The sequence below is a fragment of the Scylla paramamosain genome, chromosome 32, assembly GCF_035594125.1.
Source record: "Scylla paramamosain isolate STU-SP2022 chromosome 32, ASM3559412v1, whole genome shotgun sequence".
In the NCBI taxonomy this organism is placed as follows: domain Eukaryota; kingdom Metazoa; phylum Arthropoda; class Malacostraca; order Decapoda; family Portunidae; genus Scylla; species Scylla paramamosain.
The window spans coordinates 953,885-971,603 of record NC_087182.1 but is presented as its reverse complement, the minus strand read 5'-3'; the positions used below and the strand labels follow the sequence as shown (position 1 = coordinate 971,603).

Sequence of the window (17,719 nt, the reverse complement as noted above, 5' to 3'; positions counted from 1 at the left end):
GACGGTGATGTGGGCTCATTATCTTTGTTATGATATTGTTGCTTTTTTTCACACACACACACACACACACACAGATAGGTAGATAGATAATAAACTGACCATACTTAAGTTTTGATATAAATTACAAAACCAACATGACGTAAAAACAATATACGTAAAATAAACTTACTAAAATGCATAAAATAAAACTACAGTATCATGAAAACCAATCTCTATACAAAAAATAAATTAAAATAAATAAATAAATAAATAAATAAAAACACAGCAAGACACAGCAACCAAAAACACAGACCTGGATTCTATTATGCTGATGCACAAGAATCAAGCTGTGCCAAGTGCCAGTCTCCAGTTTATTTCCGACCTCCACCCCCACGGCGCCGCCCCCGAGGTTGGCTTCCACGTACACAGTCCCGGCAGCAGTGAGAGAGGCCACGATGTATTGCTTCTCTGGGTACTCAGCTGATCCGTAGAAGAGGATTGAGTCTGTGAAGCGAGTCTGCGGGTGGATGAGAAGAAGAGGGATTGAAAACAGTAGAGTTATGGGTACTACAGATGTTGTAGTGAGTAGAAGGATGCTGGAAATGCATCTACTTGGCTGGATAAAAGAGTGGAAGTCCTGATTGAAGGTTTCGTAGATGCAGTGAAAGAGGGTATGCTTGTGATAGGAGTGAATAAGCTTGTTTGGGAGTGTCAGTACGAGAGACGAGGAGTATGTGGGGAGGAGGATGCTGGAAATATATCTACCAGGCTGGATAAAAGAGAAGAAGACATGAGAAAAGATTTTATGGATGCAGTGAAAGAAGTGCTTGTAATGGGTGTGAATGAGGAAGGCGCAGATAATAGAGCGCGCTGGAGAACGTTGATCTGCTATGGCGACCCTGACAAGACCAGGTGAAAGAAGACACGAGAAGATACTACTTATAGCTCGGTCTCCACTGCATTTAGATAAGGAAGGACCGGTCCCAGCTGGTGTGGGGGGAGAGAGAGAGAGAGAGAGAGAGAGGCCCCAGCAGCTGGAGTCTTTCCTCCCTGTTGGCTAGCCAGATACTGCCCGATCCGAATCATCAGATACGTAAACGGGAGTGTATCACAACGATTCATAGACTTATATCAGCGAACATGAGCGAAGATCGATAAATTAACCAAACAATACTGTGAGTCTTCCGAATCCTCAGAGTGAAGCTTCATATCTATTGAAGCTTCACTCAACGACATTTATCCTCCAATTTTGCATGATCCTTTTTTTATACCTTTCTTTAGGGACCAGCATCTCAGTGGGCCTTTTTTTCATTCTTTTCTTGCCCTAGGCCAGTGCCCCTCTTACATAAAAAGAAGTAATAGTAGTCCTTGCACTAACCCTGAATTCGAGCGAGATGAAGTTGGTGTAAGTGTGCACGCGGTCCATCCACTCGTAGAGGCGGTGAACCACATAGCCGTCGTTGCTCAGAGAGAGAATCGGGACATCTGGTGAGGAGGACAAGCGTTAGGAAGCGGTAAGAAATCACAAGATGATCGAAACAATGTCATTCATAGCTCAAACTCGTAAAAAAAATTCAAAAGACTAAAAGATCAGCCGTGTAAGATGAGAAAATAAGAAAAGAATAGAGAAGACTAGCTCGCTTAACCTACATATAAATCGAATAAACTTGAAAAGACAGTAAATATGAGCAGAAAAGCATAATATGACCTTGAGAGTGTCACATCAAAAGAATAACTATAAAAAGACTAAACATCATAAATGAATCGCTAAACCTAGATAAATCGAAAAAAAGACGAAAAAAGAAAAAAAAGCAAAACAAACACAAACAAAAAAAATAACAAAAAACATGGAAAAATAGAAAAAAAAAAGACCACTAAACCTACAGCCAAGTGGAAAAAAAGTGAAAAAAGAACTAGAAAAATAAGCAAAGACCTCAAAAAACATCAGAGACAATGTGCAAGTAAGCCAACACACCTGGATTGTTACACCTGCGCCCGTCCATGCCGCTGCCGAAGCAATTGCAGGTGCTGTGGTCGAAGTGTTCAATGCAGTGGGAGTTTTGAGAGCACAGGTTACGGTGGCGGTCATTGCAGCTGTGTGTGAGAGAGAGAGAGAGAGAGAGAGAGAGAGAGAGAGAGAGAGAGAGAGAGAGAGAGAGAGAGAGAGAGAGAGAGAGAGAGAGAGAGAGAGAGAGAGAGAGAGAGAGTTAATCAGTTAATCAGTTAATCAGTATGTCAGTCAATCAGTCATTCACTCATTCATTCATCCAGTCAGCCAATCAGTCAGTCAGTCAGTCAGTTAATTAGTCAGTCAGCCAGCCAGCCACTCACTCACTCACTCACTCACTTAATCAATGTCAGGTCACTCAGGTAGTCAGTCAGTCAGTCAGTCAGCGTATCAAGCAAGCAGAGGCTTCCTTTAATGCTGCACCTGCTCACTAACACAGGGAGATCTCGGGGGCACGGAAAGGGAGCTAATGTTTGTTTAATGAATTATCCATGCATGCGGAGAGGTTATATAAAGACACGTCCCTCATGACTCCCTAACTTTTAAAGAGGAATATTTCACGGTACAGAGAGAGAGAGAGAGAGAGAGAGAGAGAGAGAGAGAGAGAGAGAGAGAGAGAGAGAGAGAGAGAGAGAGAGAGGTTGTTATTATTATTCTTGTGTATTTCATAGCTTATTTTTTTCTTTATTTTTCATTAAGTTGTATTTCTTTACGAGGAAAGGGTTGTTAGTGATGTTATGATGGCGGAGGAGGAAGAGGAGGAGGAGGAGGAGGAGGAGGAGGAGGAGGAGGTGAAGTCTGGTAGAGAGATGCAATGTTTTAAAGGCACAATGTGAATGATAAGATATGTTGATCAGGTAAAAATGATAAACAAAAGAATGGCAATAACACGTACCATCACTCTCTGCCAACCTATTCTCAATTTCTAAACTCCCTAAGTCTTTTCTAACACCTTTCAACTCTCTAGTAAGAACAGTACAAGCTTTCTTTCACATCTACCTTTCTAACTTTCTTTGCACCCCACCCACCCACACACACACACGCCTCCCATACAACTCTCCACCCGGACGTTTCTTTCTTCTCTCATTCATCCCAGCTCCCTTTGTACGCCACACGTCTCCCCTCTCGCGACCAGACGCATTCCTAATGCTCTCTCTTTGTGTCCCAATCAGCCTGTTCTCTTCTCGGTCCGGGGTCACATTCTTTCACACATGTCTACGAATGATCTGCTTTTCAGAGGCTCTTGTGCAGGTTCCTGAGGTTTTTGAGAGTGTTTTCTTGGTTCTAGTGGTAGTTTAATCATTCTTCTGTGCGAGTAAGGGGGAAAGTGTTCAAAAGGACGTGTTTTATCGTCTTTGTGGGGTTTTTAAAAACGGTCTAGTGGGAGTTGAAAGGTTTTAGGACTCGCTCGCTATGTAATAGAGTATAGCGCAGCGCCCCTACACGTCTCCTCTCGTGTCCCCGTTCCCTCCTTTCCTTACTTGGTCCTGCATATGTTCCTGACGCCTCTATACGCGGAGGAACTTAGACCCTTGTGCCACACCATCTCCTCTGAGGCCGTGCCGCTCATCAGTGCGATCTTCTTCAGGCACCCGTGGAAGTTCTCAGTTCGCCCAACCATTTTTTCTTCGCGCACTTCCTCCTCGAAGACACCTAGTGGAAAATTAGAGGAGTAATGAACAGAGGCGAGAATGGGATGGTTTGGGTATGTCAAAATGAGAGATGAGGAATGTGTGGGGGATGCCAGAAATGGATATATCCGGCAGGTGAAAGAGAAGATCAAGAGGAAGGTTAACAGATGAAAAAGGACATGCTTGTATTGGGTGTGACTGACGAAGGCGCAGAGGACTAACCGTTTCAAGAAAGACTGACCCGTTGTGGCAGAAAGAAAAAGAAGAAACAGAGATTACAGAAGCACATCACAAATAGTCATCGGGCCACAATGTCTGCTGCTGTTGATGATAATAAGATACAAGATACAAGATACGATACGATACTCACCTCCAATCCAAAGGCGCGAGGTGAAGGCGGCGCCCTCGCGAGACCCGAAGTGAGGTTTGTCCTTAAGACTGGTGATGGTGAAGGCCTCCTGAACGCCATCCACCTCGAGAAGCAGTTGTCCCGTCCCAGAGTTCACCTTGACCAGAGCTGAGTGCCAGTTCCCGCCCTGCAGCCCACCTGGGAAAGATTGCAAAGACTCTGTGTAAGTTTTAGCTGCGAAAACAAGACCATAAGAACATAAGAACACTGGGGAAGCTGCAAGAAGCCTTCACTCCGTCCCAGAGTTCACCTTGACCAGTGTTGAGTGGCAATTGCAGAGTTCAAAGATTTTGTGTATTTTTTTTTTTTAGACGGGAGCGCAAGAACACAAGACTGTAGCAACTTTTTTTTATATAAGAGGGGATTTGACCAAGGATTACAAAAGAGGATAGGAAAAAACGTCCTCTGAAAGTGCTAGTCCCTAAAAAACGGAGCCAGTAGGATTACCCAAAATATTAAAAGTGTCTTGAACATAGGAATATAAGGGAAGTTAGAAGACATCAGACCTATACGTGGCAGTCCCTCTATAAAACCTATCTGTATCCATTTATCTTCCTTACCCATATCTTTATCTAATCTTTTAAAGCTCCCTGTTGGCTCAGCACTAACATAATTACATAAGAGATGCTGCAAGAAGCCACCAGACCTTCACGTGGCAGTCCCTGTATGAAGCAAACCTAATTATATCCTCTTATCACCATTACCCATCAATTTATCAAATCTTTTAAGCTCCCTATTTGCTCAGCACTAACAACCTGATTACGGAGTCTATTCCATTCATGCACAACTGTATTTCAGAACTAATTCTCTACCATCTCTTTAAAATCTAGCTCTATCAAGCTTGAATCGTTATGGTTTGTCCTATGATGATTACTTGTCCTGAGAATTCTGCATACATCACTCTTGTTATGTCCCCTGTACTAATAAAAGACTCGCCGGTACCTTTGCGCATGAGGAAAGTCTCTCTGTGGTGGCAGAAGATGTGAGTGACAGCGAGGTGGCCGCGACGAAGGAAAACGTACAGCTGCACCATTTTGTTCCCGAGTTCAGACGGCACCGATGTCTGTCAGGGGAAAGTGTGTGTAAGGTGAAGGTTAGTAAAGTTTATAAGGAAAGGTGAAGAAGTGCAGATCAGTAGAGTTAATGAGGGAAGGTGAGAATGTGAAGATGAGTTTAATGTGTGGGTGGAGAGGAGCTTCCTACTTTGATATTCTGTCTCTGCCACCAGTAGTTGGCGTAGGATTGTTATGAAAGCAACCTAATAAGGATCTCAAGGTGTATTGCTGTTAGTCTTCCTTTGTATTCCTCCTCCTCCTCCTCCTTACCTGTCTGAGGAAGGCAATGAGGCCATGCGGTGAGTCAGTCCGGAAGAAGAACTCCAGCTGATACACGTTCCTGTCGGGATGAAACAAGAAAAATAAATAAATGAATAAATAAATAAATAAATAATATGTGAGAGTAAACAGTGAAAACTGAGATACAGAATTAACTAAGATGTGAATAATAATGTGTAAATTCTCTCTCTCTCTCTCTCTCTCTCTCTCTCTCTCTCTCTCTCTCTCTCTCTCTCTCTCTCTCTCTCTCTCTCTCTCTCTTGGTATACTGGTGCACTGAAATATAAGCAAGATAAAGAACACAAATAAGAATGAATGTGGACAAGAAAGTCTCGTGCAGTCACATTAAATGAAAAAAATGAGTTGTAATAAAAAATAAAACAAAATAATGTAATACTGAATGAATGAGAAAAGTTTGTTGATTCTTCTCTATTTATTCTTCTTTTCCTCATCTCATTCCTGCATTTACTCTCGCGTTATCCTCTTCTACCCCCTCTCCTTCCTGCCTTTTTCTTTTCCTTCCTTCTCTCTTCTGCATTTACTTTTCCACTCATCCTTTTTTACCTTCCCTCCTTCCTTCTTCTCTCTATCTTGCATTAACTCTCCTATACAACTTCTTCTTTCTTCTCTCCCTTACCTTCTCTCTCTCCTTCCCCCGTATTTACTTTACCACTTCTCCTCTTTTCCATTCTCTCCTTCCTTCTTCTCTCTCCCCTCCATTTACTCTCCCATACATCCTCTTCCACTCCTCCTTGTCCTGCCTGCCCTTCCTTTCCTTCCCTCCTAGCATCCGTTCCTAAGTTAATCAATTCAACTCACGGTTCGGACACACAGCGAGGCATAAGCAAGTCTGACTCACTGAACCTGAACGGAGAAAAGAAACACCTGCTATGTACGGCTGTGGAGTCTTTTATCATTATCACTAAGGAAGGTTGGTCTCTCGTCCTATCTAAGTAAAGGACCCACCTGACGGAGAACTCAGCGAGCGTTGCATCCTCGACTTTCAATGCAGCGTCGCGTCCCGGGAACGTAAACTCCTCGTCGCCTTTGCCGTCGTGTAGCTTGAGGTAGGAGCCTGCTTTGTTCTTGCCTGCCCCACCTGAGAGAGGAGAAAACAAGGCTCAGAGGGAATGAGGTTAGTGAAGATTGTGCTCTGTCTGGGTTGAAGAATGCTACTTTGATAGGATGCAAGGATACGAAATGAGGCTTAGGGAAAGAATGGGGAAGACAATAATTGTATTTGGTTTAGGGTGAAAAGTACTTTGAAAGGATACGAACTGAGGCTCAGAGACAATGAAGGTGAAGAATTCTGCCCAGTTTAAGTGAAAATGATACTTTGAAAACAGACTGAGAGAGTAAGAGGAAACAGAGATGAAAGTACTAAGACATATCATATTCCCAATGACAAAACTATACAACATTTCACTACTGAGTCTGAAACAATACCCTAAAAACAACAATGAACGAGTATAAGGAAGACAGGAAGAAAAAACTAAGACACAAACTATTAATGATAAACCTCTTCCCTAAAACTGCACACCACTACTAATAAGCTGTCCATATACGAGCACTTTATTCTTTGTCTTCCTTTTGCTCCTCAGCCGTCCATCCTTCCCACCAACACGTCTTTTTCTAATCCATTCTCTCTTATCAGGTGCCCCACAAATCACTAACTTACCTACCCCAAGTGCTTAAAAACTGAACATCTCACAACTTACGCGTGAACCCAACAGGATGGCACTTCTCATAACAAGCTTTCGCGGTGTGGAATGCATTGGAGTTTCCGCGACATCCCCCGTAGACGAACTGCAGGCAAGTACGAGTCACAGGATCGAAGTAGAACATTGGGAAGTAGCCACGACACACACCTGGATCTGGAGGCTGGGAGCAACTCTCTGTCGGACGGCGAGAGTGTGGCGTAAGTGACGGGGAATGATGAAGGGATGTAAGGTGAGGTGATGGTACATGGTTAGATGAAGAGATGGTACTAGTGGGAAGGAATTTGATGGAGATGAATGTGCAGTGATGTTGAGAGAGGATTAGAAGTGTGGGATATGAGAAATGTGATATTGGGACAAGGTTGGGAAGGAGAATGAAGGTTAGATGATGTTGAAGAGGACTGGGAGTGTAGGATAAGAGAGAGGGGTTATATTGGGTCGGGATTGGGAAGGAAAATAAGGAGATGATGTTGGGAAAGGACTAAAAGTGTAGGATGAAGGAGAGAGATGATTCTAGGAGGGAAAATGAATGTGAGGTGATGCTATAAGAGAAAGAAGAGTGTGAGATGATAGTGGGGGAGGACAGGAGATGGGAGAGTGTGAGATGATGCTGGGAGATGACTGATAAAGTGAGAGGAAGTGGAGATGTTTCTAATTCTATGATACTCATGTTAATTAATACTTTGTGTGTCTACTAATAGTGATGATGAATACTAATACTCGTGTTTATTTATATAGTGAAGGAAGTGGATGACGATAAGAAGGAATAAATGATGTAAACTAACCAATTAAACGATAAAATAACACAGTGACTTGACGAGCAATAAAAAAAAAAAAAAGACCATGAACTAAGACATGATGATGATGAAAAGCCAATTCTAAAATCCAATAAATGATCTACCAGTTCTATAACATCGACAAACTGGTTGATTTTGGCGCCGCAACACAGGTCACACGGCGCTTAGATACTCGTGGGGGAAAAAAAAAAAAAGGAGCCAATTGGAACACTAAAAAATGAAAATAAGTAAAAAAAAAAAAAAAATCGAGTTTCTTTCATACGATCTTCGCAGAACTCACTATCAACCGGTGAGTAGGTGATGGTGATGGTGGTAGTGGCGGTCGTGGTGGTGGTGGTGGTGGTGGTGGTAGTAGTGGTGGTGGTGGTGTTGGTGGTGGTGGTTGTGTTGGATTTCCGTGGACCAGACGCAGGCGCTACAGCAACTCTGGGTTTAAGGAAACTTCGAAAACGGCCCACGTGATTTCCTGCTGCTACTACTTCTACGGCATGTTCTTCGCTAGTGGTAGAAGGAGAAGTGGTACTGTTCACCCCTCCGTTGTCAGTTGGAGAGAGATTCGTAACGTTCATTTCTTCGTCAGTAGAAAAAGAACCTTCCTTGTCAGTTGTATGAAAGAAAATGATGTCAGATTCTTCGTCAGTAGCAGATGAAGAAGAAGTTTTAATATTATCCCATTCGTCAGTAGTAGAGGGAAGTGCCTTCAACCCCGTGTCAGTATTAGAAGTAAGTGCCTTCAATCCTCCGTCAGTAGTAGGAGAAGGTACCGTGATAATTAATTCGTCAGTAGTAGGAAGAAGTGCCTTCATCCCTCCGTCAGTAGTAGGAGAAGCTGCTTTCATCTCTCCGTCAGTGGTTGAAGAAGCTGCCTTCACCTCTCCGTCAGTAGTAGGAGAAGCTGTCTTCAACCCTCCGTCAGTAGAAGGAAAAGGTACCGTGATAATCACTTCATCAGTAGTAGAAGGAAGTGCCTCCACCACTCCGTCAGTAATAGGAGAAGCTGCATTCACCCCTCCGTCAGTAGTAGAAGGAAGTGCCCTCACCCCTCCGTCAGTAGCAGAAGTAAGTGCCTTCACATTTCCGTCAGCGGTAGAAGAAGCTGCCTTCACCCCTTCGTCAGTAATAGAAAAAGCTACCTTCACCTCTCCGTCAGTAGTAGGAGAAGCTGCCTTCAGTCCTCCGTCAGTAGTAGAAGAAGCTGCCTTCACCTCTCCGTCAGTAATAGGAGAAGCTGCCTTCAGCCCTCCGTCAGTAGTAGAAGAAGGTGCCTTCACCCCATCGTCAGTAGTAGAAAAAGCTGCCTTCACCTCTCCGTCAGTAATAGAAAAAGCTGCCTTCACCTCTCCGTAAGTAGTAGGAGAGGCTGCCTTCACCTCTTCGTCAGTAGTAGGAGAAGCTGCCTTCAGCCCTCCGTCAGTAATAGAAGAAGGTGCCTTCATCCCATCGTCAGTAGTAGAAAAAGCTGCCTTCACCTCTCCGTCAGTAATAGAAAAAGCTGCCTTCACCTCTTCGTCAGTAGTAAGAGAGGCTGCCTTCATCTCTCCGTCAGTAGTAGGAGAAGCTGCCTTCACCTCTCCGTCAGTAACAGAAAAAGCTGCCTTCACCTCTTCGTCAGTAGTAGGAGAGGCTGCCTTCATCTCTCCGTCAGTAGTAGGAGAAGCTGCCTTCACCTCTCCGTCAGTAGTAAAAGAAGCTGCCTTCATTTCTCCGTCAGTAGTAGGAGAAGCTGCCTTCAGCCCTCCGTCAGTAGTAGAAGAAGCTGCCTTCAGCCCTCCGTCAGTATTAGAAGAAGTTGCCTTCACCCCTTCGTCAGTAATAGAAAAAGCTGCCTTCACCTCTCCGTCAATAGTTGGGGAAGCTGTCTTAAGCCCTTCGTCAGTAGTAGAAGCTGCCTTCAACCCTCCGTCAGTAGTAAAAGAAGCTGCCTTCAATCCTCCGTCGGTAGTAGAAGCTGCCTTCACCTCTCCGTCAGTAGATGAAAAAGCTGCTTTCAATCCTCCGTCATTAGAAGAATAAGCTGCCTCCACCTCTCCGTCAGTAGTAGGAGAAAGTACCGTGATAATCACTTCGTCAGTAGTAGAAGGAAGTGCCTTCAGCACTTCGTCAGTAGTGGGAGAAGGTGCCTTCACCCCTACGTCAGTAGTAGAGAAATCTGCCTTTACCCCTCCTTCTGAGTTTGAAGAAGCTGCCTCCAACCCTCCGTCAATAGTTGAAGAAACTGCCTTCAACTCTTCGTCACTAGTAGAAGCTGCCTTCAATCCTGCGTCATTAGTGATGGAAGGTACCGTGATAAACGCTTCGTCAGTAGTAAAAGGAAGTGCCTTCAACCTGCCGTTAGTAATAGGAGAAGCTGCATTCACGTCAGTAGTAGAGGGAAGTGTCTTCACCCCTCCGTCAGTAGCAGAAGTAAGTGCCTTCACAGTAGTATTAGAAGAAGCTGCTTTCATTTCTTCGTCAGTAATACAAAAAGCTGCCTTCACCTCTCCGTCAACAGTAGAAGAAGCTGCCTTCATCCCTTCAGTAGTAGAAAAAGTTGCCTTCACTCCTCCGTCAGTAGTAGGAGAAGCTGCCTTCAGCCCTCCGTCAGCAGTAGAATAAGCTGCCTTCACCTTTCCGTCAGTAGTAGGAGAATGTACCGTGATAATCGCTTCGTCAGTAGTAAAAGGAAGTGCTTTCACCTCTCCATCAGCAGTAGAAGAAGCTGCCTTCACCCCTTCGTCAGTAATAGAAAATGCTGCCTTCTCTCCTCCGTCAGTAGTAGGAGAAGCTGCCCTCAATCCTCCGTCAGCAGTAGAAGAAGTTGCCTTCACCCCTTCGTCAGTAGTAGAAAATGCTGCCTTCTCTCCTCCGTCAGTAGTAGGAGAAGCTGCCCTCAATCCTCCGTCAGCAGTAGAAGAAGTTGCCTTCACCCCTTCGTCAGTAGTAGAAAATGCTGCCTTCACTCCTCCGTCAGTAGTAGGAGGAGCTGCCTTTACCCCTCCGTCAGCAGTAGAAAAAGCTGCCTTCACCTCTCCGTCAGTAGTAGAAGAAGGCACCGTGATAATCGCTTCGTCAGTAGTAGAAGGAAGTGGCTTCACCACTCCGTCAGTAGCAGGAGGTACCGTATTCACCACATCATCAGCAGCAACAGGAAGCACCGTAACACCACCACCAGCAAGAGATGAGAGGCCTCCACCTAGAGACACGCTGACGGTGACATGGGCCTCTCCAGCAGTAGACTCATGATCATCCTTCTGGACGGTAGAGGCTGGGGACACATTGCCAGTCTCAGGAGTGTTTGGGGCAGGGGAGGGCGTTTCTCCAGCTTCACCTGCGTCGTGAGTCCTTCAGGTGAGGGAAGGCAGGCAGGCGCAGAGGGAGATGCGAAAGGCATCAGCGGTGTAGCATTTGGCGGTGGCTGGGCGAAGTAGGAATGAGCCAGGCGGGGCATAAGGAACAAGGCTAAAATTTGTTCCAGCGAGCGAATGCGAGAGAGAGAGAGAAGCGCTGCAACGGTGTAGCTTGAACACACACACACACACATCCTTACTAACAGACTAAATTATGAGCTGCAAGATATCTGGCTACCACACACACACACACACACACACACACACACGCAAGCCAAACCCATGAATGGTGGGGTTTGTCAAGATAATCATCGGGCGTGTGAGGGAGGTGAAGGGAGTGGGAGAGGCGTGGGAGAGGCGAGAGAGGGGTGGGAGAGGCGGGCACGCTGAGAGGATTGACACAAGCAGCGCGGAGCCTCAGCGGGCGTGATACGTAAATAAAGGAAGCTGATTTGAAATGATGATGCAACGTGTGTGTGTGTGTGTGTGTGTGTGTGTGTGTGTGTGTAGGTGTGAGGTCTGTAGCGCGTATAAGAACAGAAGGCAGGCGAGTCGCAGCCAGCACAGTATCAAAACAACTTCATATTAACCTATTTTAAGTTCATGTCATCAAAAAATTGTAAGAAAAATACATGAAAACTTATACGGAAGCACTGAGAATTCAAATGATCAATATGTGTCAAGAATTTCTACACATTTCAATACTCAATACATCAATACTCACTAGGCATCTTGAAGGTTGGCACCACACCATGCGCAACGACCCCGGACGGCCCTCCCTTAGCCTCAGGAGACCCATTCACTTCCTCCGACACCACTTCTTCAATAGAATCCGAACCATCCTCAGGCACCAAATTCTCCGGCAGAAGCTCAGGCGGGATGTCAACCTCAGTATCATCTTCAGCGTCTCCGGAACCTTCCATTTCTGTAGGTGTGTCTGGAGGCGCCCCGTGGTGGTGGTGATTGTGGTGGTGGTGTTCCTCAGGGGCTGTCTCCGGTACTGTTTCGAGTCCCGTTTCAGCAGCTGTATTCTCGTTGTCATTGTAGTCGTAAATGTAGTCACCGGAATAGTCGTATTCGTCGTCGTAGCCGTCGAAGAGAGGCCAGGCGACGGCGAGGTGAGCCAGGAGCCCCACCGCCAGAACCACCTGCAGGGGAGACAGGTTATCCTATGAGACACCTTATCATTATTACTTTTACAGTGATTCTAATGAGTAGATTGAATCCTTTTCGGTAAACAAGAAACAGAGAGAGAGAGAGAGAGAGAGAGAGAGAGAGAGAGAGAGAGAGAGAGAGAGAGAGAGAGAGAGAGAGAGAGAGAGAGAGAGAGAGAGAGAGAGAGAGAGATCTGTCACGACTTGAATATAAACATTTTTTTTCCATTCTTTAAGATTAGATATATTCATGTTGATTATAGCACATTTTTCGTTCATTTCTCCTTTTCTTCCCAGCGTCTCTCCTTCGTTCCTTCATTCCTTCTTTCCTTCCTTCCTTGCCTTTACCTTACAGGGAGACGATACTCTCCCTCCCTCCCTCCCTCCTATCCTTCCTTCCTTCCTTCCATCATTTCTTTCTACTGTGCATTTACCTTACAGTATATCATTCTTCCCTTCCAACCCTCCTTCCTTCCTTCCCTCCCTCCTTCCTTCCTTTCTTACCTTTAACATATACGCAAACAACATCCTTCATTCTGTACAAAAGGCGACCCACATAATATTCTATCAGTTACAACTTTTATCGGTCAGTGATAAGATAAGCTCTCTCCTGTACCGGTAGAGGGGCTCAGCTAGCTACCCTCGGGCACACCAGGTCATAGATATTACCTTGATAACATATTTCTAAGGAACTAGTAGATAAAAAAGGTATTTAGTACATATAACAAGAGTGACTTGGAATCCTCAGGGTCAGTAATCAGGGAAGGGCAGGAAATAACGTGTTCAAGCCCGATAAAGTTAGATTTAAAGGAGATATATGGAGGAGACTCAAGGGAACTGCTAAAAGAAGGTATTTAGTACATAGGTAAATGATATATGACAAGGGTGACTTAAGCAAAATGCTCAGGGTCAGTAATCAGGACAGGATAAGAAATAAAGTATTCAAGCTTTGCAGAGTTAGATTTAAAGGAGAAATATGAAATAGAGTCAAGGGAACTATTAAAAAAGCGTAATTTAGTACATAAGTAAATAACGAAGGTGACTTAAACAAAATCCTAACGGTTCGTTCAAATTTGGCAGATTTAGAAGAGATATGGAATCGCCACAGTAATCAGTGAGTGAATGGGGAGCTTTTAAGGATTAGACAAAATTATGGATGGGGATGATAGAAGGAAAGAAGCAGGCATGTTTTGTACAGGGACTGCCACGTGTAGGCCAGATGGCTTCCTGCACCCTCCCTTATGTGTTCTTGTGAAAATATGTGCGTGTGAGTGTTAAATAATGATGAAAATGTAGGGAAGAGATGGCAATAATGAGAGTAGGGAGAGGGGGGAAAGGGAGACGAGGAAGAGGGAGGGAGAAGAGGGAGAGGGAGAGGTACATTGAGCCCACCAGAGACAAGATCTTCAAAACAAGAGAACATCGACGTGATCCGGCATGAGAGAGAGAGAGAGAGAGAGAGAGAGAGAGAGAGAGAGAGAGAGAGAGAGAGAGAGAGAGAGAGAGAGAGAGATTATCAAGGAGGAGGAAATAACAAACGCTGATAATAGATGTTATCCGCGCAGTAATAGTAGTAGTAGTAGTAGTAGTAGTAGTAGTAGTAGTAGTAGTAGTAGTAGTAGTAGTAGTAGTAGTAGTAACAGCAGCAGTAGTAATAGTAGTAGTAGTAGTAGTAATAGCAATAGAAACAGTAGTCATAACAGTAGCAACAGCAGCAGCACCAACAACAACAACAATAACAGAACGAGGAAAACGAGACACACTACTACAAAAAAAAAAAAAAAAAGGTCACAGATTAACACCTAGGGAGGCTTAACTTTTGGGACTCCCGTACAAATCCACCTCGATCACAGCAAGCCACGCAGAGCCAACAGACGCAATTCCCCTGTGATGCACTACCCCTTTATCTCGCCTCAGCCTCGCCAGAACGGGATTAAGCCACTCACATAGACGTCATGTCATAAAACGGGTGTGGTAAACGCGTCGTGTGAAGCTACACCAGATTACAGAGCAAGTTTTATGTACCGAAGTGTGTGGCTGTATTTTTTGGGACTCTTGGGTGTTTTATTGGTATTTTATGACTGTTTGAGGGTATTTGAGATGTTTTTGGAGTGCTTTTTTTTTTGGGGGGGGTGGTATTTGATGTGGTTTTAGGTATTATGTTGTATCTAATGATGTATTTCTGAAAGTTCCTGCTCTTCTCCTCTTCTTCCTCCTCATACTTTCTTCTCCTTGTCCTCCTTCCTTGCTTATCCTCCTTATACTGACAACATTTCTCAACTATACACTTATTTTCATTATCTTCTGCTCGTCTTCCTACTTGTCCTCTTCATCCTCCTTCTGCTTCATTCCTTATCCTCCTCATTCTCACAACATTTTCCAACCCCATACATATTTTCATTACTTCCTTCTTCTTCTATTCTTCATCGTCCTTCTTATACTTCCTTCTCCTCCTTCTGATCCTTTCCTTATTCTTTTCATCACAGCATTTTCCTCATAACATACATATTTTTTTTTTACATCATCCCTCTTGTCACCTTCCTACCGTTGCCTCACGTCTGTGTCATAGATGCTGAATGTGAGGCTGACTTCCGCTGGTTTTATCTCTCTCTTTTAACTCTCATTGTAAAAGTAACCAGAATGATTCACAGTGTTAGAGGTTAAAAGGAGGAAAACATACATGAGAGATAAGAAGTATATGTTTAAATAAAAAGAAGTGAATAAAAGGATGTATACACACACACACACCTCTTATCTACCTCACGATAACTTATCTTGAAATACTTCTCTTCCAACACACACACACACACACACAAATACACACACTTAAGTACCCATCTACCATACACGAAGGAGAAACCCGTACTCAAACTCACTGGTCCCTTCAAAACCTCTATAAAAGCTACATAAAAAAAAAAAAACACCCCTCAGCATCCAGCCAGTACCCAGGACACTTTCAGAAGGAAGATAAAGGGATTAGGTATCCTACAGGTACGTTCATGTGACAGATAAGAGTGCTGGAGTCTGTAGCATCATTTCGTAACCTTTACCGGCTTGTTATGAGATGGTTAAATGAGGCCAAATCTATAGGGGACGCGAGAGGCTTAGAGAGAGAGAGAGAGAGAGAGAGAGAGAGAGAGAGAGAGAGAGAGAGAGAGAGAGAGAGAGAGAGAGAGAGAGAGTATAAGATGCACTATTGAATGACTGAGTGTACTAGAATACCGTTTGGTTGAAGGAAAGGAAGGGTAGGATTTAAAAAGTTACTGGAAGATATTGAGGGTAAAATTTGAATGTACGGGAGACAGAGTACTAGGTGCAATAACCGATGGTCCTATAAGTTTATAAGAATACCGTTTAGGTTAAGGAAGGAAAGGTTAAATTTCAGAGGTTACTAGTGAATTTTAGTGAGGGGAGATACAAAGGGTGTAATTCATGAATGTACTAAGATGCTACTTGGTGTTCTATAGAGAAGGTTGAGAATGTTGACGCTTGGAAAGCTTATAAGTGGCTCTGTTTAGATTGTATTAGCAGATATGAATGTTATTTCTTCTCTTCTGCTATACATGTTTTTTTTCTGCTTGATTTTCTGATTACCTAATTATTGTTCGTATTATGAATCATACTTACTACTACTACTACTACTACTGCTAGTACTGATGGCGATACCAAACTTCACATGTTCTTATCTATAAAGCCTCATATGGAATAAAATCATACAGAGACAAATACAAGGTAAGATGCAGGAAGCAGCTTGCACAGGTGTGACAAAACACCTTGCTTGTTTACAGTTAAGGACACGGTAGCAAAGGTAAGACAGGTAATAATATACCTTTCTATTATCATTATTTTTTAACTCATTACTGTTTTTTCCTGTTATTTTATATATATATATATATATATATATATATATATATATATATATATATATATATATATATATATATATATATATATATATATATATATATATATATATATATATATATATATATATATATATATATATATATATATATATATATATATATATATATATATTATAGATTATCTTACTACTTATATTATGTTAGTTTGTATAAATGAGGACTATGAAGTGGCCACGTTTTTTGTCTGTCTGTCTATTTGCCTGTCTGTCTGTTGGTCGTGCAGCCGGTATATTTCTGCCTGTCTGTCTGTCTGTCTGTTTATCTGTCCATCAGGGTCTATCTTAATTTCTTACTCTTTCTCAAGCTTTCTATCTCTCTGTACATTCTGTCCGTTTTTGCCTGACTGTCTAATTGTTTGCCTGTCTGTACTTAACCCCTCTCTCTCTCTCTCTCTCTCTCTCTCTCTCTCTCTCTCTCTCTCTCTCTCTCTCTCTCTCTCTCTCTCTCCCAGTACCTGCAGTAGCCTCATCGCGTGGGTGTCACGGCCTCGGGTCACACCATCCACAGGCCAGGTGGGAACAAACAGATCAACACGAGACAAGACACAGTCGCCGGCGGAGACTGCCCGTGACTACCTCCTCTCCCTCCTTCAGCAGTAACCGGCAAAGACGTCACCAAGGGGAGGAGGAGAGGGAAGAAGAGGTGACATTACCAACGATAAGGAATCAAGGGTCACGAAGCATTATGGGTTCTTATCACAGTGGAAGGTAACGTGCATTTCGCCTCTAAGGATTGCACTTAAATGCCTCTACCTCGCGTGGGTGGTGTCATAAAGGTGATTTTCAGGTCATGTAACCTGCGGTGAGTGTCTCTATGGTGGTGCTGGCTCTGGGTCGTGTTCCCGTGATCGCGTCCGTGAGCCAATGAGCTGCGGGTATACCGGGACATGCCTCGTTATGATTGGACACAGCGAGGCGGAGATAAAGGCGAGACAGTCTGATACAATGCGCTTATCAACAAGCGGACCACTCACTCGCTCACTCACTGTTTATTACCGGCATGGGGAAGGTAAAAAACAGGCAACGTATCTGAGCTTTTTGATTTGATACGCGCACACAAAAATAAATAACAGTAAGGGATCTTTTGCAATGGACGGGGAAAACTGAAATCACTCACGCACTCACTCGCTCACTCACGTTTCATTACCTGCATAGAGAAGGCAAAAAACTATTGGCAATGTACAATAAGAACGACAACATAATAATAATAATAATAATAATAATAACGATAATAACAGCAGCAATAATGATAGAGAAGCAAACAGGAAAACAAGAAAAATAGAAACAACTAAAGCAGAGAGAGAGAGAGAGAGAGAGAGAGAGAGAGAGAGAGAGAGAGAGAGAGAGATAAAGACCTTCTGTTTGATCTCTCTGCTTCTGATGTCACTCATTACAACCAACAGACAACGAAACCATTCACTACAGTACGAGGAACTTT

General features: G+C 43.6%; 1 protein-coding gene across 4 annotated transcripts in view; it reads right to left on the bottom strand.

Moving 5' to 3' along the window:
• The window catches only part of LOC135088982 (axotactin-like), a 40,779-nt gene extending 23,884 nt beyond the window's left edge, over window positions 1-16,895 (bottom strand). For all 4 annotated transcript variants that reach the window (XM_063984086.1, XM_063984084.1, XM_063984087.1 and 1 more), the window contains exons 1-11: window positions 16,737-16,895; window positions 11,927-12,350; window positions 7,080-7,256; window positions 6,328-6,460; window positions 5,353-5,422; window positions 4,970-5,090; window positions 3,989-4,165; window positions 3,469-3,640; window positions 1,955-2,073; window positions 1,358-1,464; window positions 293-496 (exon numbers count right to left, since the gene is read on the bottom strand). In XM_063984086.1, the coding sequence (XP_063840156.1) occupies window positions 293-496; window positions 1,358-1,464; window positions 1,955-2,073; window positions 3,469-3,640; window positions 3,989-4,165; window positions 4,970-5,090; window positions 5,353-5,422; window positions 6,328-6,460; window positions 7,080-7,256; window positions 11,927-12,350; window positions 16,737-16,751 (1,719 nt within the window). In that variant the 5' untranslated portion in view covers window positions 16,752-16,895. The remainder of the gene's footprint in view (window positions 1-292; window positions 497-1,357; window positions 1,465-1,954; window positions 2,074-3,468; window positions 3,641-3,988; window positions 4,166-4,969; window positions 5,091-5,352; window positions 5,423-6,327; window positions 6,461-7,079; window positions 7,257-11,926; window positions 12,351-16,736) is intronic.
• Between the last annotated feature and the right edge of the window lie 824 nt (window positions 16,896-17,719).